Source organism: Antrostomus carolinensis, unplaced genomic scaffold, assembly GCF_000700745.2.
Source record: "Antrostomus carolinensis isolate BGI_N321 unplaced genomic scaffold, ASM70074v2 scaffold5407, whole genome shotgun sequence".
NCBI classification, from domain to species: Eukaryota; Metazoa; Chordata; class Aves; order Caprimulgiformes; family Caprimulgidae; genus Antrostomus; species Antrostomus carolinensis.
In genome coordinates this window covers 1-24,323 of record NW_010329351.1, presented here as the reverse complement: position 1 = coordinate 24,323, position 24,323 = coordinate 1, and the positions used below count along the sequence as shown (strand labels likewise).

General features: G+C 36.8%; 1 protein-coding gene across 1 annotated transcript; it reads right to left on the bottom strand.

Annotated features, from left to right (window-relative positions):
• Nucleotides 1-224: 224 nt before the first annotated feature.
• On the bottom strand, nt 225-23,697 carry GK5 (glycerol kinase 5). Its single transcript, XM_029086092.1, has 16 exons — nt 23,580-23,697; nt 20,432-20,507; nt 19,894-19,987; nt 19,131-19,262; nt 17,512-17,587; nt 16,774-16,835; nt 16,612-16,685; nt 16,271-16,331; nt 15,071-15,194; nt 14,768-14,770; nt 12,673-12,777; nt 9,983-10,068; nt 6,490-6,593; nt 5,061-5,120; nt 1,670-1,803; nt 225-374 (listed from the first exon to the last, which is right to left on the bottom strand). The coding sequence occupies exons 1-16, from the start codon at nt 23,695-23,697 to the stop codon at nt 238-240; spliced, it is 1,446 nt and encodes a 481-aa protein (XP_028941925.1). The 3' UTR covers nt 225-237.
• Nucleotides 23,698-24,323: the final 626 nt, after the last annotated feature.

Here is a 24,323-nt window from a genome sequence, read left to right as displayed (position 1 = left end):
TGGGCCACCCAAAGGAGGTCACTGAAGGGACACGAGTGCTGCAGCTGGACTACAGCTGTCGTAGGGATGCTGTGAAGGTTCATTCCGGTGTGGCAAGTAATCTAGCAGCAGGGGGGTAACTGAAGTACTGTATAATAACATATAACAAATTTCAGTTGTGGTTTTTACTGTCATGTTAATGTAAAGATTTTATAAATATTAAACATTTTAATTCTTCTATAATTAAAATGCCAATTTCTACCAGTACAGGGAACATTTCATTGCTTGTAACCAGGTATCCATAGCAGGTTTGTATTCTTCCAAGTCCTTCTGGGGCTCAAAAACGGCTTCTATTCGCCTCAGCTTCTTTAGTTGTTCTTTGTCAGTCCAAAATCCTATAAACAGAAAGCTCATTCTCAAGCTCAACTGGAAGTATGTTATTTTTGAGTTGTTTTAATTTATTTCTAAGAGAACCAAAGCAGAAACACAGTAAGAAATCATGACAGCTTTTCTTTACTCAACCAACAACTTTCTCGGAGGGAAGCATATTTTTAACATGTGAAACTCCTTTCCAATAGCATCCACTTGTTTGGAATCCTGACAACAGCACATCTGCTTAACTGGGACGGTTTCCAAGGAACAGCTTTGGTACACTGACGTCCTCTTAGGTTTCATCCACACTGTGCTTTCTGCTGCAGGTCCCTCTCAATGAAGAAGGGCCACAGAAACAAAGACTTAGCACTAGTGGCTTTCCTACTGTCTTAAAATTGCACAAATGGCAGAAAACAGCTGGAGTTATGTACTCAGATTAATTGAGGTTATTGAATCATTCTTGTCTGTCAAGGGCTGCAGCTTTCTTACAGTTTTAATTGCTGAGTAAGTCTTACCTGAGCATACAGTTTTTATCTTCCAGTTGTGTTATTTATATAGCAAAGCAATGTAATGAAGTTAGTGGAAATATATTTTGTAGGTGGATATCAAGCAAAAACATGGACAGTTCGTAGTTTTAAGTCTGGTTAATTATATAAAACAATTCTGCATGAGTAGAGCGGGATTTTTTTTCCTGTTAATAATTTATTGTGTTTATTTCTGTGAAAACCTTAAAGAATAAAGACTCAGTTCACAGACGACAGGACACAGCTTCTGTAGGAATGACACCTTCCTTGTTACATGAACCATCCCCACTGAGCACAGCTCCAGGCAGCGCCAATATGGGAAAGGATGCAGTGTCCAGGTCAAGAAAGAGGGAGGTGGCAAAGATAAGGTTTGCCTCTTTCTTCTCCAGTAGTATATCCTTCTAAATGTAAATGAATCTTACAAACATATATGCAGATACTTTTCACATTAAACTCACTGTCACCATCCATTTATGTAAAACTAAACAAGTGTACAACTGCTCAGCAAATTGGGACATTGTGTTAGAAATACAATTAAGATCCTTGATTTGGTTTACATATGACGTTATCACCTGTTTCTTTGGTCCATCAAATACAAGTACCTGGGTACAAAGCACTATACAGAGAAACATATACTCTACTTACCCCGTATTCCCATAAAAATAGCTAAAGTTTGTGGAGTTTTTGCAATTATTTGAAGTTATGCACTGGGTTTTTTTCTGATTTTTTTTTCCTTATTTATACAAACATGCATTATGAAGGGAAAAGCAAAACCTCTTTAAATGGGTACATACCTGAAGCAAGGCCTGCTAGAAAAGCTGCACCAAGACTAGACATGTCTGCATTTGCAGGTTTTTCTATTCTCTTGTTAATTAAATCTGAAGTCATCTGCATGACAAAACTATTATTACTGACACCTCCATCAGCTCTATAGGGAGAGGGGAAGAAAAAGTAAAAACAAAACAAAACGAAAGTGTTTAGTTCAAATGCTTATTGCTAACATTTCAGAAAACAACTTCTGGGGTTTCACACCTGTGCATAAATCCTCCTGTCACTCATGCACAAATGCATTTCCATTTTATGGGCAAATTTAGATGCCAGCACAAAGTGCCTAGAAAAAACCAAACCAATGTCTCTAAACTGAGGGAGGAATGGTAGACAGATCGGGACACAGGACAGACGTATTACCGAAAGCTCTGTCTTCTGAAACTATACATCATCCTGGTTGAAATGTTAGGGTTTGTAACAGAACCTTTACGTAGTTATCACTACAACATGACAATAGTCAAAACCATTACATTAAACAAACCCTTTCAAGTGTTCTCAGATCTGGAAAGTACTTTTTTAATGACTACCAAATCTTTGTACTCCTTAGCTAAAATGCCTTCACAGTTGCTTCTTTTTATGAGGAAAACAAGAATGAGGCTTCCATCTCCCTATTTTCCTAATTGCATCATGTCAGAAACTCTTTTAATGGAGAAAACTAGAACTTATCAATGCAGATCTTTAATTATCTGAGTGGTGCAAATTAATCACTCTTGGCAAACAAAAAATAAATGTAACAAAAAGCAATCTTGGTATTGTCATAGATTGGTTTGTTTTGCTGTTGGACTCCAATACTAGACAGGTATGGACCTGCTGTTCTATCAAATGTGGTGCAGTAAAGACATCTACTGTTTGATACTATCACAGAATCACAGAATCACAGAATGTTGGGGATTGGAAGGGACCTCGAAAGATCATCTAGTCCAGTCCCCCTGCCAGAGCAGGAACCTAAACAATTTTACACAGGAAGGCGTCCAGGCGGGGCTTGAATGTCTCCAGAGAAGGAGACTCCACAACCTTCCAGGGCAGCCTGTTCCAGGGCTCTGTAACCCTCACTGTAAAGAAGTTTTTTCTCAAGTTTAAGCGGAACCTCCTGTGTTCCAGCTTACACCCACTGCCCCTTGTCCTATCGTTGGGCATCACTGAGAAGAGTCTGGCTCCATCCTCATGACATTTGCCCTTAACATATTTGTAAACATTAATTAGGTCTCCCCTCAGTCTCCTTTTTTCCAAGCTAAAGAGCCCCAGCTCCCTCAGCCTTTCCTCAGAAGGGAGATGCTCCACTCCCTTAATCATCTTTGTGGCTCTGCGCTGGACTCTCTCAAGCAGTTCCCTGTCCTTCTTGAACTGTGGGGCCCAGAACTGGACACAATATTCCAGATGCGGCCTCACCAGGGCAGAGTAGAGGGGGAGGAGAACCTCTCTTGACCTACTAACCACACCCCTTCTAATGCACCCCAGGATGCCGTTGGCCTTCCTGGCCACAAGGGCACAGTGCTGGCTCATGGTCATCCTGCTGTCCACCAGGACTCCCAGATCCCTAACTATAGAAAGTGTTGACATGCATTTTCCTTCTTCTGTACAAACAAGACATCTCTTCGATTCAAGTTACAAGGGGAAAAAAAGAAAGAAAATTTCCCAAATACTCATTTTACATTTAGCTAAATTTTGCTGCTAGATACTTTGAAGATTCAAACTGTACAGTACACCTTCTAGCTCAAAGTTCATACAGGCCATTTGGCTAGGGATGTGCTATTTCACACAAGTAAATAGGTGACATTCCAGGAATCCAGGGACCAGCAGAATCATCCTTGTAAAGGCTGTTGAAGACTGCTACCACACAGGACACGAGGAATAAAACTGAAGGTTCTTTCTCTGTGCTTTACTTGATGATGTTGAGACAAGCAAAGAGAAGTAGTAGGAATGTAGAGGACTCATGAAAACAATGACTTTGTATGAGCTTGTAGGAACCAGAGACTGGGAAGAAAGGAGGGATACAGGACAATAGCTAAAAAGAGAATGAGCATATTTATGGGATAAAGATGACAACAAAAAACCCAAAGGTAATGGACAGACACTAAAGGATGGGAGAGCAGTTTACAACCCTACTGAAAAAGCTATTAAGTCTATCTCCTAATGTTTAATCCACAAGCTGAATCACTACTGATTATAGTTAACTATTATAATCATCATATGAAACAGCAATTTTCTATTAATGAATAAAACAGAACATGATCATACAATTTAAAGTTTACATTACAATGTACATGGGATCAGAATGCTAATGTTCCCAAGGCAGTACTTCCAAACTTCCCATTTTTCAGTTTGCAGTAATATGACTTCTCAAATTTTGGACACAATTTTCTATGAAAAAAACCCAACTTCTTAAGGAATCAAAAATTCTAGTACTTTTGATCTTTTCCTCTTCATTAAAACCCCGAGCCTGGGTGTTCTTTCATCTTTGCCTACTCTGTCCCAGTACATGATGGAAGACAAACTTTTACCTCCTCTCAACTTCAACTTTCACCTTCCTTCCGCTACTCAAAATTCTGATTTCTCAACTGTTTACATGCCTGCCAGTCAGTCACTTCTTCCTTTGCATGGGTATCAGGAAAAAAGCCGCAAGAGGGACACCTCCTCTCTGTTCTTGGCCGTGGTATCACGGTGACCCCTGGCTGCCAGAAGGAGAAATTTTGGAGAGGTTTCTTAGCATGAGAGGGCTTGAGGCTCTAAGACAACTGGTGTGTCCAAACCACGTACCTACCGAAAGGTGCAACATAGTTTTCCAGCAACGCATAATTCGGCTAAATTTTATGAAGACGTTGTGAAAAGCATATTCTAGGGATCATGGTTACCTCATTGAGTTTGATTTGTTTCTTCAAAGACCAAAGCAAAACCAATGTCTTAACAACCGAATTGTAAAAAGTATTCTTCCCCTTTCCCTCATGGACATTCAGTTTTAACTGACATTTTCAAAAAATATTCAATCTGCGACAGACTAAGCACAAAAAATTTCAGTATGAAAGAACGATAATAAAGCGTAGCATGACCTTTGTGGTACACACTGCTATATGCACTTTAGTGCTACCTGAAAACATGAGTTTGCCTTTTTTTTTTTTTAAATAATTAGAGTAATTTATTACTCACCTACTGACAATCACCAATGCTAATAGTTAAATTAAGAACCAGCCCTTCTGTAGGTAGACTCTACTGCCACTTAAATTACATTAACATTTGACCTGGTAATAATCTGTTTTTCAGCAGCAGAATTTTTACAGTAAGATAAAATGGATAATAAAGTTCATACCTATTTAAAATCAAACTCCTATATATAAAATTTAAAAGTTATACAGAACTTACCGAATAGTTTGAAGAGGAATGCGTACCTTCTTCACAATGATATCATAAAGCTGTTTGTTTCTTTAAAAAAATATTTAGTTGCATTAAGTATTATATATTCCATTAAGTGTTTCCAGTATCTACATAGTCAGAAAATAAAATACAAGGCAAAAAATGCCTCAGTCGTGTTAGAACTGCTGCAGTAGCTAAAAAGTTTCCAGAATGCATAAATTAAAATAAATAAATTAAAAAAAAAAAGACTGAAACCGGTCTTTGTTATACATCATTAAAAAGGCACGAGTATGGCTAAATCACAGCCCATTCTATAGCAAGTTACTGCACAATGTACATTTTTGCCACCTGAAGCTACTGACAGGTTTCTACAGACAAGATGCAACTGTTGATGTAACAAGTGGTTTAGAGTGAGGAAAGTAGGCTGAGAGAGTGTTTAATCAGATTTTATGTTTTTGTTCTTCAAAGGGAACACCTGAAGGCTATAAGTTTGACTTGTTCTGAAACAATTTCATTTAATGGGAGAAAATGAAACACAAAGGATATCTACCCTTTTCTAGTTAGGTATTTGAATGAGATGAGATTCTTAACATCACTGTTTTTCAAAAGACCCATGCTTCAGTTCAGGAATTACTGCATCTCATGTTTCTCTTACAGCACAGAAAAAATAGTACTAGAAACAGTTGCAGCAATTCAGAATTTAACCTTCCTCTACACATGCTTTTTGCCTCTTTGCAGGAGGTTATTACGCCCAAACCAGAGCTGGTGACTAGATGGAAGGAATCATATGAGTGTTCCCTAACTGGCTACAGCACAGTGTAAGCCAGGCTCAAACCACATTCAGCTTGAGTTTGAGGCATGCTGGGTGGGTTTGCAAGCAGAATCAATCTGTTCCACAGTGAGCTACTGATGTGATTATCATCAGTGACTAGCAGGAATACCTTTAACCTTGACACTTAGATCTGGAAGTTGTTGTCCATTCACATCGTTGAAGATGTTTAAGATGCCTATTATTGTGTTTTACAAAACACCCAAATTTAAAGCGTTAGCCAAAGAGCTAGTATAAAGCTTCCAGCTTCAGGGATACTTTAAACACAGCTGGAGTGGGCTACAGCTTCTGACAGAACACTGTCAGGAGAGTAAGGACAAACTTTAAACAGAAAAGATTTTTAGAACATGAAGAAAACAATGTAATTTAAGAATCCCTACATGGTTACTTAATAACAAAAACTCTGAACTAATAAAGACATGAGTTTATTTGTAAAGCATTAAAGAAAAAAAAGGAAAGCAGCTAAAGCTCCTTTTCGATGTAGCAGTAATGGATTACTACAATTTAAATTTTTACAAACCGCAGAAATCCATGTATCCATTTAACACTGCTGATCAAAATAAAAACAAACATAAGAAAATATAAGCAAGATAATTAAGTAAGCAGTACCTGAAAGCTACAGATTCCAATATCGCTCGTACAAGATGGTTTCTGGTAGTGGAAGGTTTCAGCCCCGTGAAAGAGGCACATAAATATGGGTCATTCACAGAAACCTGCAGAAAAGATTTCACCATGAGTTCAGTGAATTGTATTTGTAGGCTTTTGAGAAAGAAGTGAAATAGGAAGACAAAAAAAATGACTTACGACAATTACAGGCAGCATAGTGAAAGGAGAAAATTGAAAACAATATGTAAGATGTATATAGTATTATTTTAGCTAACTCAGTGAACAGTTTAAATAGCTTCTTTCCACAGGAAAAAGGTTTAAGTGACTTCTTCCAAATCTGACATACTAAATAACACTTATCTGTAAGATTTCTCTTTAAAAGATATACAGTGGTACACTTTAAGTGTCAAGGACAGGGCACATTGATATTGCTGTTCTCCATCAAGATTTCACATACACTTTTTTTTTTAACGTTCTTGAACTGCTGAAAGATGAACTGGCTTTTAAAAGTAACACTGAAAAGGATGGTAATACTTTTTATTATTTCATACTGCAGCTTGTTCTCTCAGTGATACTGATAAACACAGTCCAACTAAAATTCTAATGGTCACTAAGTTGTCTTTTTTTTGCAGAACTGGAGGATTGATTCACGAATCTCCTCTTCACCCCTCCAGTGAACTTAATCACAAAATATTAGTTTGCTGGTCCATATCTGGTTTGTGACAATGTTAAATCTTATTTTCACTGTAGACAGTCATTTTTAAATGGAAACAATCCTTTCCAGTTGTATTGTGCTAAATATCAGTTATGATAACACTTACCAGGAGTTTTGAATTTCATGCTTATAAAATATATACACAGATAGAAAACGCTAACTTATGTTAAAAAAAAAAGTATAGGTACATGCAGCCAAAAGGAAAACTAGCATTTTGCAAAAGTTCCTAAACAGAAGAAACTTTTGCATTACAGTAAAAAAAAACCAAAAAACAAAAAACAAAAACCTCTTTTCTTCCATAGACAAGTACCCTTCTCATTCTATGAATAGAACCACTTGTCCAGCCCAGTAGCATAATAAAAGATTCATGGCTTCCAAGTTTACAGATACTCATATATTCTTATATATGAGTATATATAAGTATATATATAATAAACTAAAAAACATAGACTCATATTCTACATAAGGGTGAGTATCTTGAAAGAATCAATCATTAAAAAAAGGAAAACATAATAGTGCATGCATGCCAATAAAGTTGCTTGCTGTTACTACTACTAGAATTAGGAAAAAAGAGGCTTACTCAATGTTTACTAAGAAGCTAGCTGGAGTTCCTTCTGTAGAGTGTCAAGAAAGCAAGGAGGAGACAAACCCACAAAGCAAAACAAAAACCAGCCAATCAAAAAAGAAGTTTTACCAACGTCTCTAGAGCTTGAATATTAATAGAATTAAAGGCTGAAAAATAATTCAGATTAACATTTGTCTACTTCAGGATTCCTGTCTACAAATATTGAAATTTGACATGGCTCAACATTTGCTTATTCACAGCACAATTACTCACAGTAAATGCTAAACTGAAGCATCTCAGCATAATCAAGCTTTATATCCCTAAAAATAAATATAATTATTAGGTCAGCTGTTTGAGAGAAGGTGGCTTGGCTACCTGCAGAAGAAATGAAAATTTTTCTTCGCCTTGTTCCATTTCCACACACGACTTTCGCAAAAACTAAGGTTAAAGATGTTAAGTTTCTTTAGAAACAATACTAGTCCTGGGAATAATCAAAGTCAGTACAGTAGATCAATGAAGATCAAAAAAGCCCTAAAGAACTCTTGGACCCACACAGAGAGATAAGCTGTCAAAAACATTTCAAGTAGCTCTAAAATGTATGTATTTTAACTAACAAATTACTATCTAAGACTTCTAAGAGAAGGTGGTGACTTCTGAGCAAAAAAAGAATAATGTTTTCATCTTAACAGTTTTTCTTTGTTTGAGTAACACAGTAACTTTTGAACACCTGACAGATTCAAACATCAGTTGTCTATACATCACAGAACCAGCTGATGGCAGACATTACTCAACTCCCAGAGCACAGCAACAGCTTTCCCTTCATCTTGCCTGGTCCATCTGTCCCATATGGTTTGTAACGCTAATACTGCAAATAACGACTTGGTGACCAGGGCTACACCACAGAGTTTCTCCTGGACAGCAACACTCATCAGAAAAATAAAGCTTTGTACAGACATGGATATTTTCATGTTGAGAAGCCCACAATGCAGAAAGTGCTGCTGAAAGTGTGCTTTTAGTCTGATTATCTCATGTTGCTTAGGAAAGTGATGAAAAACTAGAGGAAAAAGTGTTGGGGCTCTGCATATTCCCTAAGCTGGCAACGGCTACATTAGCAAAATCTGTTATTTGCATTCTGTACAAAGGTTTGTCCAATAGCTCTGACTTGCAGCTCTGTCATATTTTGTGGTGACAAATTACAAACTATTATTACCATCTGTCAAACCCTTACTGGAAACAACTGCTCTGTAGCTGACCAGGCAGCACGTCAGCTCCACAGCCATCACAATTTGCCATTTAATATAATGTATTATCTGGAATTCCCATCAATTCCAAGTTAGACTAATATGCCTGACTGAACTGCAGCATCAGTATCACCCTGTTGCTGCCTCTGCACAGGGACAGCAACTCATACTTGTAACAAAATTAAAGAGGGATCATGAATCAGAGGCGTAAAAGATAGGCATGAAGACACAGAAGTCCCTAGCATAGATGTAAAGCAAGTAGAAACAACCTGGAGGGGATCAAGTCACTGCAGGAAGTTTCTCAAATAGAGTGGAATATAAAAGCAAGCTACTGGGAAACAGAGGGGACTAAAATGGAGAACAAATGCCAGGAACTCCTTACTATGCACATTGTGCTCAACAACAAGGCACAAACCCTATTTTAAAGGGAAAAATCTAATTCAGATTAAAATCTGCATATCAAAGAAGTGTCTAAATATTACTATCTTTGCTTTTCATAACATCAGGACTTGCATAGATTTAAGTTCATTTAAGTACTCTGATGAATTTCAACCTACATCTTGAAAAAAGGTAGAATAAAATGAATTATTTTAGAATAGTGCTTAGAAGTATTGTCTCAATTAAGGCTCTCTGCATGAGGCAGAAAAGTTATGGGATTGTTTTCTGTCTCTGTAGGCACTGCCTGAGTTACGGTGGGCAAGTCACTTAAATGATCTGTCCCCTAGATCTCCCATCTACAAAATGGAAGGAATTTTCCTATTTCACAGGGTTTTTCTCAAGGGGGATGGAGTTTTAGCATTCTGATATGACGGTGATCTTTGTATGTTGTGGTGAAGGACAGAGAATAAGAATCTTAGCAGTACTGAATAAATACTGTGATAAGATGTAGATTACTACATTTAAACATGTAAAAGTTGGTTTTTAACTGGGTTATTAAAAATATATTTTCTATTATATTAATAATAATAATTTTACCTGAAAACCTGGAACAAAACAAACGCCTTGAGAATCAACAATACTCCGTGCCATTTTTGCTGTTTCATCTACATTGGTGAAAAGATCTGTAAAGATGCATAATCATACACTTTTATTATTTACTTCAATTTCTTTATATAATACTAAGAGACAAAAATCTAGAGTTAGAATATTTCCTTTTGTAATGTTCTTGAACTACATATTCTAAGTGAAACAATCACTTCTCCTGTACTTCATGTCCATCAGTCACATTAAAAAAAAAAAATCCTATTCAGATGAAGACTAAATTCAAAAGGATCCTCTCCCATCTGTTATGCTACACCCTTTTAATCTTCACATCCTGTAAGACATAAATGGGAATTATGTGCTAACAATGGCACCCCAAGTATACCAAAAACCTAGATGTGCAAAACATAAAACATGTTTTTCCCCAAAGATGATGTTTTTGTCAGCCCAAGCACCAAATGACTACAGAGAAAGTCCTTGATACCCATTATATTTTATCAGCACCCTGAATATTTTTACAAGTGACTGACACATAAACATAAATAACGTAGGTCATAATATAATCTCTTTGATAGACACTACTTTTATTGTCTGTCTAGCTGGATGTCTCCTTTCACAACTCTACAGATATCCCTCTTTAGCTTGTTCTTCGCTCATGTGCAATTCTCATACTAACACTCACCTTCTATAGTTTTCACTAATACTGTGCTTATGTGGCCACATAACATGTTTTACAGAAGACTAGAGCTCCCCCGTAAATGAAAGCTATTGTTTTGTCTTGTCTAAAAAGTAAATTCTCCTATCAAAGAAATTTGTTTAATCTAGCTCAAATCATCTTTGAAAAACCCATCTTTGTAACTTATTAAGAGTTTCAATTTACCGTTGTAACATTCATAAATTTGAAAATTTTAGATTCTGCTGTGCCCAGACTAATAAGCCTAAATCACATCTTTTCCTTCTTGCTGTATTTGCTATTACTGAACTATATATAGTACCTCTATGTCAGGACAGAAATTGAAAAAATTAAGTAAGCTTGACTTCACCTTGAAATTCCACATACTACTTTTTCAAAATTCTTAGAATTGATCTGTTCCCACTAAAAGAATCCTACTAAATTACGTTTGTCTTGCTGCAGAAATTCGTATTTCCAAACCTTTACCTCTATTATATGTGTCATCTTCATCCATGCTGAGCCTCACCATCCTTATTGAGGCCAGCAGCTTTCCTTGTGTTTTGGCCCAATTCCTTCTGTAGAGCAAAAGTTTTGCTCTTCTCTTTATTTGTAAAGCTAACAGAAGTTTCTGAATTCTGCCTCTGCAATCACATTTCCAGAAAATAAAGGTCTTGCTTATTAGAGAGTTTATAGCAGCATGCCTGTTTTAAAAAAAAATCTTCCTCTAAAACTTCCCCTATTTTTGTCTGAGTAACAAATGTAGGTCATGTCCATTTCACTACTGGCCAGCTAAAAATCCTTTATACTATTGCTCTGCATGTATCAATAACATCCACTTTAAGTATGGGTAAGTTCCATATGGATAAGTTTCTATTTTAAGTATGGAATTGGAAGTAGTAAGCTTATATATGTACCCTTGAAACTTGTATGTGCAGTGCTGAACGGCATACTGAATTGAGTAATTTCCTCAAAAGACTAGTTGCTGTTACCCTCTGGGCTCAGTCAAATGTTGAACAACGAAGACCAGAGGACCAACCATGCTTAATCCTTAAGGGCATATACATGTATATGCACACATGCACCAGAAGTTCACAACTTCAAGAAATATGGAACTCTGTGGCAAGCTACATTTCAGGAAAATCTTTCTCAGAGAGCCCAAAGTTTGAGACAATAATTCCTTTTTTGCATCCTAGTACAAGTGTACTAAGTTTCTAAGTAAACTAAGTAAATAGTTTATGTGAACAATCAGAAAAGTTGTCCTGTAAACAACTGGTGGTTTTGAACATCAAACACTATAGAGCTAGTATTACTCTTTTAGCAAACTGTAAGGCAAATCTTTTCATTACACAATGGTCACAGCCAAAAGGCACATTACTTCTATGTGAAGCAACACACACAACACAGTTACTTTTAAAAATAAAGTTCTTCACGTTACATTCATATAAATCAAACCTGTTATTAATTCTGAGATGTACAGCTAGAGATGTCTCAAAAGTGTTACAGCAACTGTTTGTGGAATATTGCATTTACAATCATACTATTTTAATCAGCAGTCAATTTCTGTGCTTCTCCTCAACTAAAAAATAAAGTCCAAATACCCTAAAGCAGCATACAACTAACTTCAGGCAGGTCTCCTTTACACCATTTCTATTGAAGTCTGGATCACAGATTAAAAGAAAAAAAATAATGTATTGAGAAGTTTGTCATGCTCAAGAGAAAGTAAGTGAGGAGTAAAAATGCTTCAGGAAAATAAAAGCCTACACACATAGGGGAGTCTGAGAGGCAGAGTCTGATGAGGAGATGATTGTGCAAACTAAACTATCTGCAGTACACACTCAGCAGAGAACCTACTAATGACAGACTCTGCATTTTCCACTGTCCAAAATATGTAGAGTAGATACTCCAATTATGGATAATAAAACCAAGCTAAATAACATAACTATAACCCCATGAAACAGTTTCTTAAGCAGTAATGTATTTTACCCTCTATAAAATTAAAAGAACTACTTACTTATATCCTGAGCCCATTTTATAGCAGTACCAATGTCTGACATGCAGCCTTCAGTTAAGTAAACAACTTCTTCCCCAATCTTCCAACCAATCAGTGGATACAGATCTTAATTATTTTACATGAAATAAAACAAAACATCTAGGTAAATTAAATGATTCCAGAAAAACATACACAATAAGCTCAACTGAAAAAAGAGTAGTTTTTATTCAATTCCTTTGCAGAATGCAAGCTAAAAAAAAGGTCACTGATAGAGATTAAACGTATTGTTTAAAAATTTAGTCATGGAATTACAAGAGACTTGAACAACAGTTCATTAAACCAAAGTTAATCTGAAAATAAAAATCACTATAAAATTACAAAAAACCCTCTTTAAGCTGAAGAGAAGAGCTATCTGCACTTACTTTTTTTTTTTTTTTTAATTATAAGAGGTTGTATATACTTAAAAATCTGTCAACATTTTCCTATTTGTTTTCAATCCATCTAATTTTCCCCAATGGTTTGGAAAAGGTCAGAATTTACTTCCCAAAACATAAAACATGAAGGCTGGGCTTTCAGATGGGAAGCACAAATACTAAAACAGACATAGACACAAAAAAAAGCAACACAAGCTTAAGACATAGATTCTGTTTGTAGAAGATTATTAAAGCAATACTTTTTTATTTTTTCAATATGCAATGCTTCCTCACATAGAAAGCATAAAAAGAAAACAAGTTTCCCAATTTGCCCAATCTTGTCCCTAGCAAAGGCTACTGTCAGTTAACTATAGCATTCTACCTGTATGCTTGCCCAATATAAAGAACAAAACAAGGGAAAACAAGCAGCAGTGCCTATTTTTATTAAAGTTTGTATTTGTCTCTTCAAAGGAAAAAATTATATATGTATCTCCAGACCACTGGTGTAGGTCTCCCTTACAATCTTTATTTTCTAACAAAGGTGAAGCTGCAAAGCAGCCAGATCAAACAGTTCATTGAACCAAAACTCCTAGAGAAGGACAGCTAATTAGGGACAGACAAGTCCATTGGGTGGCCTTCCTAAAGATACTCACACCAGAATCTCTAGCGTAAGATAAACTACCTCTACGGAAGGGATCAACATGACATGTGACCAGCTGCTAAGAACTGTGAAACTGCTGGAGCAGTGGATTCTAAATCTATACAACATGTTTCCATCATTGAATTGTGAATTGTGAGAAGTACTGTTCTTTAAGAAACTTTTTTTTTTAAACTGTCATATATAGCAACTAAATGTAGATCAGAAACTAGAACAGCGGCTAATGAATAGCTTGCAAAAGGATGCTGTAGGGATTCATCTTGCAGTCTTAAATACCTATGTCAAATTTAAAGATTGAACGCATTACATTTCATGCCCAGGGCACTGAGAAAGCTAGGTACTTAACTTGTCCTAATAACAACAGCCAAAGAATATAGAGAAAATAATTTTGACATAAATAAGAGCCTAAAGCAGTAAAAGTTTCACAGCATTGCCTTAAAGATTTCAACTCCTATCAGATCACAACAGCCAAATATTTCTTAAAAGAAAACAAAATGGAAAAAACTTACAGTATGTTTTTGCTATTACATTTCCACAGTCTACATACATCCGATTTCCTAAGTAAAAGTACCATCATAATGACCTCATTAATTAGCCTAAAAAGCACGTGCATTCATAGGGAATTCAATGTCTGTGCTACTCAGTTCTGACACATCTCCTGTATTGGCCACAGTTCTTCCAAACTTTAGCTAGTAAAAGTCTCCTTAGCACAGTGCTGTCCTCCTCTGCAGACTCATCTCTCCCATTTTAAATTGTAGGTTTCCCAAAATTTGTAACTGTTTCAAAATATAACAGAGAGAGACTGTGCAGGCAAATATTAACAAACCTGACAGACCAAAAATGTCCTGAATGACAGTGTTTTAAATACTAGAGGCACAATGGGGACTCTAGTCTTGTTTTACAATACTCTAGTATTGTAAAAGAAAACTAGTAATTGGTAATCCTGTATTATCTCACTGCAGGTCCTTCAAAGCATAAGGGCTCAAGAGGAGGAACTTACAGTGATCCACTGCAACATTCTGATGTGAGAAGCCAGAGGACTTACCCTCTTTTTCTCCATTCCTGTACTGTATATTTCTATCAAGAAGAACAAGCGAAGAAAAAAAAAATTAAAAAGGAGGGCTGCATGTAGCAGACATAATTACTAGTGATGTCACTTAAATTCTCTTCTGGAGAAGAGATCTAAATTTCTAATTAAAAATTTCCAGTCTTCTGTTCTGAAAACACTTTAAGCTGGTCTTCTACAGCTAAAGACAAAAGGAAAAGCATAGCCCTCTTTTATCCCTCTTTGTACCCTCATCTTTGACAGCTGTTGAGTAACATGAAATACTATAAAACTAAAATTTACTTCGTGATGCAAAGAGATGCTCTCCAGTGTTCACATTCCAGAAACCACCTGTTCCCATTGTCAGTTTAACATCTCCTGGGTGAAAGCAGCATTCTCCAAACATGGCTGACTGCTGGTCAGCTACCTGCAGTGCCAACAAAAACAATACATCAAGTTTGCTACCAACTACCAACCTACAATGCTGCTGGATTTTAAAATATCAGTGAACAAACTTCATAGTCCTGAATATAAATACCATTCAGAAAGGAGCTGAGCATTAAGAGGGGACTCATACAATTTCTTGAGTATTTGTAGGCCATCCCACCAGTCAGATTTATCACTAGAATAAAATTACACCAGGTTTGGACACAATGTGAACATCTGTAATATTGCTTGCAACACTGAAAAATATGTTATGGAAACAAAAAAAAAATAATTTTATGGTTTAGTATTTGACAAGGATAAATGGGGCATTTGCAATCCCAGGGAGAAGAAAGTACAACTTCTGAGGTCTTACCTTCCTTTTTCCCTGCTACCAAATTATTTGTCAGTTTTTCAGCAGTGATTATGGTTATTAAATGTATTTGCTTATGTTTGTGCCTTGGTGAAACAGTAAATTTAGAGATAAATTGAGCCTACAATCCTTTAAAAACAGCAGGAGAAAGTCACATTAGCTAGATGACATTTTTTCCATTTAGCTCAATTCAAGCAGATTTTTCTGCAAGTCAACACTTTACAAAAATAATGCGTTCTTCTTATCCAAATCCTAACTACTGAGGCAAGAACATGTTATTCTCCATTTATTTGTAGTGAAAAAAGAAATAAAAGATTTCTACATTTGTGTAGAATCTTACTGAAGCCAAGCCAGGATGGACCCCATTGCACCACTTTATCTACAACAACTGATTTTAAGTTAGAGACACTTTACCAGAGCTTAGAGCAGAACCCAGCTCTGCTAAGTCCTGCATTCAGAGCTTAATCATTTGGTCATCTAACCTTAATGGACCTCAACCTCTAGAAATCCCTTCCTGTTCCTCTTTCCTCCTTCCCCTAAGGTTATAAATTGAGTTTTTGGAGAAAAATTCAACAACTAATTCTACTGTAAAGCCATAGAGAAGGAATAGAGAATCCCTACTAAACAAGCAAGTATTAAATCAAAGCTACATAAAAAGAATATAGGTACCAATATACAGATTTAAGTAAGAAAACATTTTCACTCACCACTGCCATTATTGGAATAGGTACCCCAAATATTTCAGAGTCAGTTGATCCAAAGTTGAAGCTTAAAACGAATGTTATGAAGAAACATCACAACACTAAACTGACCTTTTTATTAAAATGAAATCTAGATATATAAGGCCTGGGTCTGCATCACATATGAAAGGTAATGCTGCCAATTTATTTTAAAGAAAGCATTAAAACTATCACCTTAAGAAATAGTGATAGTAAAAATAAAGTTTTAGATATATGCATTACTTTGTCTATGCAGATTATGTAGTACTTCTCTAAAGGCTATTAATTTAACAGTTATCATATTCTTTTGAATATGTCATCATAGTTACCTTGTGTCTTTCACTGGTGGATACACAGACATTGGAATGGAAAGTAAATTACACAAAGTGGGGCTCCAACATTTCTGAAATTATGCAGAAAAAGTAAAAATGTCAGCAACTCTGTCAGAAGCACAATAAATAGCAACAACATTTTTTCGGAACAGCACATACCATAAAGGGTTCAAAAACACCTGTAGCACTGGCATTTGAGTAATCTGTAGCATACACAGAACCTACCATAAAAAAAAACCAACAAAGAACAAAGTAAGATTTCAGATATCCAGATATTTAAGAGTCACTTTAAACATACTTTTTCTTCAAATATCTCAGTGGCTCCCATGAAATACAAACTGAGTGTCTACAGGCAAAGTCGTAATGATACAACGAGCAAACAAACTTACCTGCCACTCACTAAAATGTGTATATATTCATTACCTTATTTTACCCTCAAGAAACTGGATAGGAGAGAGCAGGTACTTTTGACAACATGTACCACACTGACTGCATCACTGTCATAATCTATCCATTTGCTCAGGCATTAGTCCTCAGGACAGAAACTTGTAATTCTTCCACATTTGTAACAATTACTTGTTCTTTTACTTTCACAGGTACTCTTCTTCAATCAAGGACAATTAGTTCAGGTAGTCCTCCTTAAATCTTAAATTGGTTGACTGCACTGAATAATTATTTCCCTTTCTGACTACCCTTCCAGGTAGGCCCAAAGAATAATTAATTCAGAAATTACTTTTTTTAAACAGTACATAGATTACAATATTAATCAATTATAAAAAAAGCAAAAAATGTCAAAAAAGTATTTGAATCCTAGGATATATCCATGACAGTCATGAACATCCTTACTTAAGAGTCCAGTATGTTTTTTTAATATTTAGGAGGAACTGTAACATTCACCTTTAGTCAATCTATACAGTAACCACGTGTCAACTGTTCCAAAGCAGCAGTTATTTTTTTTGGCAGCTTCTTCAGCCTGGGAACAAATATACATACAAAAAAAATATTTACAACTGGGTACAATAAAGATGAACGTATTTCCTGATTCCTTTTCTAATTTTCTTTGTGGTTAATGATAGTGTCTGATTGCCAATTTTTCTTTTAAAAAGGGTGAGTCAGATATATAAGTAATTATTATTCTACAGTTCATGCTCCCAGCAGGGAACAAGCACAGTTTCTTACAGTTGCTGCTAAGGAAAGAAAAACAATTAATCATCTACTGCAGTGGCATCAGAGCCTTAAGAAGGTAAACTTTACAGTCACAATTATAACAGTGGCTGAAGGACTGGTGAATAAAGAAAACAAGGTCCTGCATACGGCACTTAAATAAAAAATTAATAGCAATAGAAGAAATAAGTATATTTTAAAATATGTGCTTGAGAACAATAAAGACAGAACCACTGTTTTCCGGTTTATGATGTCTGTAAAGAGTTCAAAATGTTATTTTTCCTTGGATTTTTTTTACCATTTAAAATGGAAAATTCATGTTTTATCTAATTTCTACTGATACTGTGTACAACTACAGAATTAATAAAAAGAACATACAAACTAATTCACTCAAAACATGACTCAACACATTATTCTCTGTAATTAAGAGCCATGAATTTCTGAGCTTCTTAGTTTGATAATCACATATTCTAAGTATCAGTGCCTGACAAATTGTTGAAGAACGTTCATCTCACACTGAAAACTCAGCAGCTGCATAACCTTCAATTCTATAATCCTCCAAATTCACACCTCACATTTTCATTTGGTTCAACCAAAACATGCCAGTAAAAAATTGTATTTGGCCTTCTCAATAGGTTTGTGACAGAAAATACCAGACAAAACTCAAAAGATTTCTGAGATTCTTTACACAGGGTAGAAAACGGATGATAGTAATTTTTGTTCAGAAATAACTTGAAAATTAACATAGAAAATAAGATTACTAAAGTTATAAATACAGTAGGAAGAAACAAGGAAAATAGTAAGGATTAGAGTAAAGAATACAGCAACAAATAGCTCAGTGCTCATTAGTCCATTAGATTATTCCAGCACAACTTATTTTATGTGTATTTTCCAATTCACATGACAACAAAATGCAAAATAAATTGTAGCATTTGATTGTTCAGTATATTATTTGTGAAACCTGAAATAGTGGAATAATGCAGAGTGGAAAGGTAAGACTGTCATTCAAAAATAAAAACAATTGTCATGCAAAACTAGAGTGCAAACAACTTAAAAACAAAGCACAATTACTAATTGTATAATTATATAAAGTGAAATGAGGTGATCTGATTGCTGCTTATGAATGAAGAAAGCTTTTTACTACTACACATTTCCAGAATCAAAGGAAAAAGTTATATAAACACGAATAGACATTCAGGTAGAGAGGCTCTGAACATTAACACAGATAAAAGCCTTTCATTCTGGTTCTTTTGAGGAAAAGAACAAACAAAAATGAAGAGGTTACAACCAACCTAAGTCACTAGCCATTGTTACAGCTTAAGAAAGCTATTTTTTTTCCCTTTCCAGCTTACCTCATGTATGTTTTTAAAAACCCATGATAACTTCATAGAAGTTTGTTGTGTTGAAAAAGTAAGAAAACTTGCTACCAAGTATCGATCATTCCCAGTCAAGAAATAAAGCACTGTAAAAATAACACGGATCACCTGTTTCAAAAGAAAACAGTTACTTAATTTATAATCTCTCCCTTTAAAGGTTTATGATTATCTTTAAAGGATGACAACACAGATGGAAGTTGCTGACATGAGATTACATTCAGAAAACTAAAATTGTGTTAGAGGATCCTTACACAGGATTTCAACAGATAGCCTTCCCACAACAAACACCACAGGAAAGAGCAGCTGCATCAAGTTTTATTGACTTGTGCTGGCAAACTGATAGAGACTGCTCTGCATTACCAACACAGGTCACCTATAGGAGCACAACGCATGACATAGTTCATAGCGTGAAATACTGTTATTCCAGTATAATTTCTCCTACAGTAGACAGGCTCAATCATGTTTTACTAGATTAACCAAAATTTTATCATTTATCATTAATTCTCAAAATAAATCAGTGGCAAAAACAAGAATTTAACTTCTTATTGTGGGTATGCTAGTAAGTGTCAACTTAACAGGAAAAGTAACTTCAGTTGTTCCACTTATGCTTTTAGGCCACAGCACGTTATATTAACATGTTAAAAGGACATTTCCAGTATTGCACACATTGCCCTTACTCGTCATAAAAATGGAACAGTTCTAGTATGTCCAAGCAGTATCTAGCTTTGCACAGTTTTACCTTCAGCAGAAGGGAGTTATTCCAGGAATTCACATGTTCAGCACTTCTTAAGTCTTGCCAACTTATGAAATTATGAAAAGGTTTCCCTGTCCTCCTGAAAAACAGTATTTGAACATTCCCATTTAAAACTACCAAACAAACAACACCCCCAAAAAAATCAACATCATTCACCATTTCCAATCAGGACACTTAACACTAGGTCAATTCCTAAAATAAGTGCATATCCTCCTGATGGATTTGAGGAATCAGTAATAGGCACATAGACATTTTGAGTGTGAGGCTTCTCACCAGAATTAAAAAATATATATGTATTTATCTCTTCCAAAGTACGAAGAACAAAACAAAAAGGACATACACTTATAAACTGTTCTGAACTGCTGTAAGGTGCGGCTGTACAAACACAAGAAAACATGAATGACTGACACTTGTTTTCAGATTGTGACTCGACTTGAGTTCAACATTTCCACAGCTTGCTTCCACCCAGTCTACGAATACAAATTAGTACGAGTTCACTTTAAACAACACACAATATACATACTTGTGCCATGTAATGAAAGTCGCTCTCTGTGTTGAGATGCCAAGACCAGCAATTTGCTTCATGTGAAGTCCTGCAGCTAAAAACCAAAACCAAACCACACAAAAAAAAGCATTTATTGGAGAGAAAAACAAAAATACAACTTTTCCAGTACAACTATAACACCTATTGAATACTTAGGAAATTAATAATTTAAGAGAATGCTGAATCTCTACAGACTGGCCAACTAAGTGGCTAGAACAGAGAAATATGAGAGAACTCCATGTCGGACAATTGATTCCAAAGCAGGTAAATAAACCCATGTATTTTACAAAAGCAGTTGTGGCACACTGATCCTTCCAGCTTCTGAAAGGCTCATTGATATTTTCCTTGAACAATCCCAGAGACAGGCAGGTAGGTTACATATACCTATACAATCAAGTAAAACGTGCATTTCAGATGGATGAATGTGAATGAAAGCACAAACAGATGAAGTACCTTCACAAACTTATGTAAAGAAATTCCATAAAGAAACAAAACTAGATTGATTCTGTAGGCAGTAAAGAGATTAATGTCAATATGCCATGATTTTTTACATCACTTTAATAATCGCATCTCACCTTAAATACCATATTGCTTAAGCAGTCTTTCAAAATTCTTAAGAACAAACTTGCTTAAACTGTGTGCAATAAAGCACATTTCAAATTCAGAAGTATAAAAATGTACGTTCGGGTATACATCAATTTTGCTGTTAAACCTTACCTTCAAATTAACTGTTACAGAACACTTTTTCTAATATAAGTAACTGTAAATAATTACATATGTCTATAGCTACTTTCAAAGCAGCTCTGTTCAGCTTCCCAAATATCTCCATACATGCTTCCAGAAGCAAAATTATGTGGAAAAATATACATGAAGAAATTCCACTTCAATGATAGATGACCTATTTTGTCCAAAGTACTATTTCTCTGAAGGGCTCCCAATCCCACCACTTGAACAAATCACAGGTTAAGTAGGTCCTGCTCATACACGTTCATATGTTAACTTTCATGTGCAAATTTGTTACTCATTTGCATAAGTATATACTGCAGACTCTACAACTGACAATCTGAGTGACAATTACAGAAGGGGTTTCATACAGAAAGGGCATGTCTTGCTCTGCAGACCTCTACATGTGCCTCTGCACCTTCCCTTATACTGGTCCTTGCGTTCACACAGCCAGTGGTATTAAGGCCCTCAATTAACTGGAAATTAAATCAGTGCTTTTGCAAGGCTACCTGCTCCACCTGTCTGCACAAATGCTGCTGGTAGTGGGAGCACAGAGGAGGAGGAGGACCTGGGAGTGAGTGGCTCGAGAACATTTCTTTTTCAGTAGCAGCTAGGTCTAAATTGAAGGCAAAGCCATACCAGCACGTCTGCAGATCACTGTGGATTAGAGTGGCAGGTCTTACTCCTCCCCATCTCCACAACCTGCACGCTCTCACCACTTTCCCTGTGTCAGCCAGCTGTCATGCTCTCTAGACTCCTATGTGAGCACATCTAACTTCCATTAAAGAGAAACAAAACAGAAGACAAAAGTGGATATTTTTCAGCTAAAGCTGTTTCCTTGGAAGGGCTGAACCAGTACCACAGTGACAGAGGGGTGGGACCATGCAGCCAGAAGCAGTTTCTACCTGGTAGTTGGTAGTACAGAACCACATCAGCTCATCCACCCATGCTGGAATCATGTTTTAGCTTCACAAGCCCTGTAAACTGAAGTGCTCCTATGCCTTCTTTCTGCTTCTACAGTCATTCCTGTCCCTGGTACCACACCCTCTCTTGCGCTGGCACAAATATTTGTGACGCTCTGCTGGCAGAAACAACCGCAGTGATTTGACTCAGGAAACTGCTGTGAACTTGAAGCAACCCTGTAAAAAGAAGTGTGGGACTGCTTCTTTTGACACCAGTGTGGGCTTACACTCAATTACACAACCACTTAAAAGTGACCTGCCTAAAGCTCGCGTAGCTTGGCAATAATAAAAGCTTCCCCTTTTAAAAACTAAATTTTGCTTCCTGATTTGCCCCACAGAATGGAAGTGGAAGAAGACAGTAAGATCTTTAGGGGTTGAGGCAGCATTGGTTCTCTTCTGATAGAACACTTGTGGCAGCTGAGAAAACAGAAAAAGAGCCCAAAATAATCAGCTGCAGCTTACACCTGGTAATGGTTACTTTCCCTGTTCCCTAAGCTGCCTTCCAAAGGAACAGACAAGAGCAGCTTTGGCTTGAGGCAGGTGTGGAGGCAGAGCAACATGTGGGAGACCAGGCTGCAAGAGAGGCTGAAGAGGAGGAACTTTAGGCACTGAAAGAAAGAGGACGATGCACAGACACGTGACAAGGAGGCCGGGACACTGTGAGAAAGTGAGCTGGAGTGTAATTGACAGGTCCCTGGCATCAGTGTGGCACAGAAGGCAAACTATGCTGGATTGCAGAATGCTGGAACTAGTACAGTGGGAAAGCTGTGGGAGTTGTGGAGAATAAATTCACAGATAGAGGATAATCTAGAAAAGGGGAAAAAAAAACCCCAAACAATCAGAATTTTGGCAGAAAAGGGAGTTGTGTTTGTGTTTTAGTGTGTGGAGTACTAGGAAACGTTAGGCTAAAGTACAAATAGGAAAGAACAATAACACAGAAATTGGATGCTAAGAACTGTTTGTGGTTTGAATGGGGAAAACAGGAATACCGGGTTGTTATCAAGCAAGCACAACTAGGCAGCATCTTGCTTTCAGCACATCCTGGCACACACAAAGGAGCAGAACAATGGGGAATCAGAGGAGGAAACAAGTCTACTCTCTACACAGAGGTATCTGGAGGAAGGAAGACAAGCTGGGGAAGGAGATAGTATACAAAACGCTGGAGCAACAAAGCACTGTCACTGACATGTAAATCGAGTATGCACACTGCTTCTGGTTCTTCTTCAATCCTAATCTGGCCACACTGAAAGAAAAAAAAAGTAATTGAAGGCTGCTATTTTACATAATGATTGAATAGGCCTTAAAGTATGTTGTAGACCCATGCTCAGTACAGAATTTTCAGTACTTTTAAAAATAAATATAAATAACCTTATTATCTAGTTAACTAACAACTAATTTTGATGAATAATTTAATTATGTTCTCAAATTTTATGAGCTATTACCTTGTACAGCCTCTTTTATTACATCAACAAACTGACACCACAGCACTTCAGGATCTAATTCAACCCAGCCAGGACGAGGATAAAGTGATTCCACCTGTTCACAAAAGATACACTGCATTGTTACGATCCCTACTTCACAGAAACCATCATTCTTGTGAAAGTTGGTGCAAACACATTTGATTTGCTTTTTTGGTTCTTAATTTTCTGAATCTACTGCAAGAGAAGAAACAACAGTGTCACTTTTAAAACACAGTGCGTGATCTCTAGAAGACCTCCTCAGTTCAGAGGGAATAAAGAAGCCCAAACCCTCAGGAACTGGGGTGCCTGTAAACTCTTTCTGGGGCTCCAAACTGGAATCCAGGTTTCTCAGAGAACCTTTTGTCTCTGCTGCTGCACTTGGACATTGCTGCCTCTGAGCAGCTCAGCAGCAGCGGGGCAGGAGCACTCGCCAGCCGTGCTTCCAGCGAGGGCCAGCGCCACTCACACCATCGCCTTCCGTCGCCGACAGCGCCACAGATTTCTTACGCTTCCTCTCGCTGCAATCTTTCCACTGCGATAGCTAGCAATAAAAAAGTTAATTCCGGAGATCGTATTTGATCCCAACATCACAACCTGCGAGCGTCCTGAAATCCGTGTTCGTGAACTTTGGTTCTCGCTTTTTTACCCAGGGCGGCCATATAATGGGACGTGTGCAAACGCAGCTCCTACGCCGAGTCCCAGCCGGGCCCCCCCAACACGGGCCGT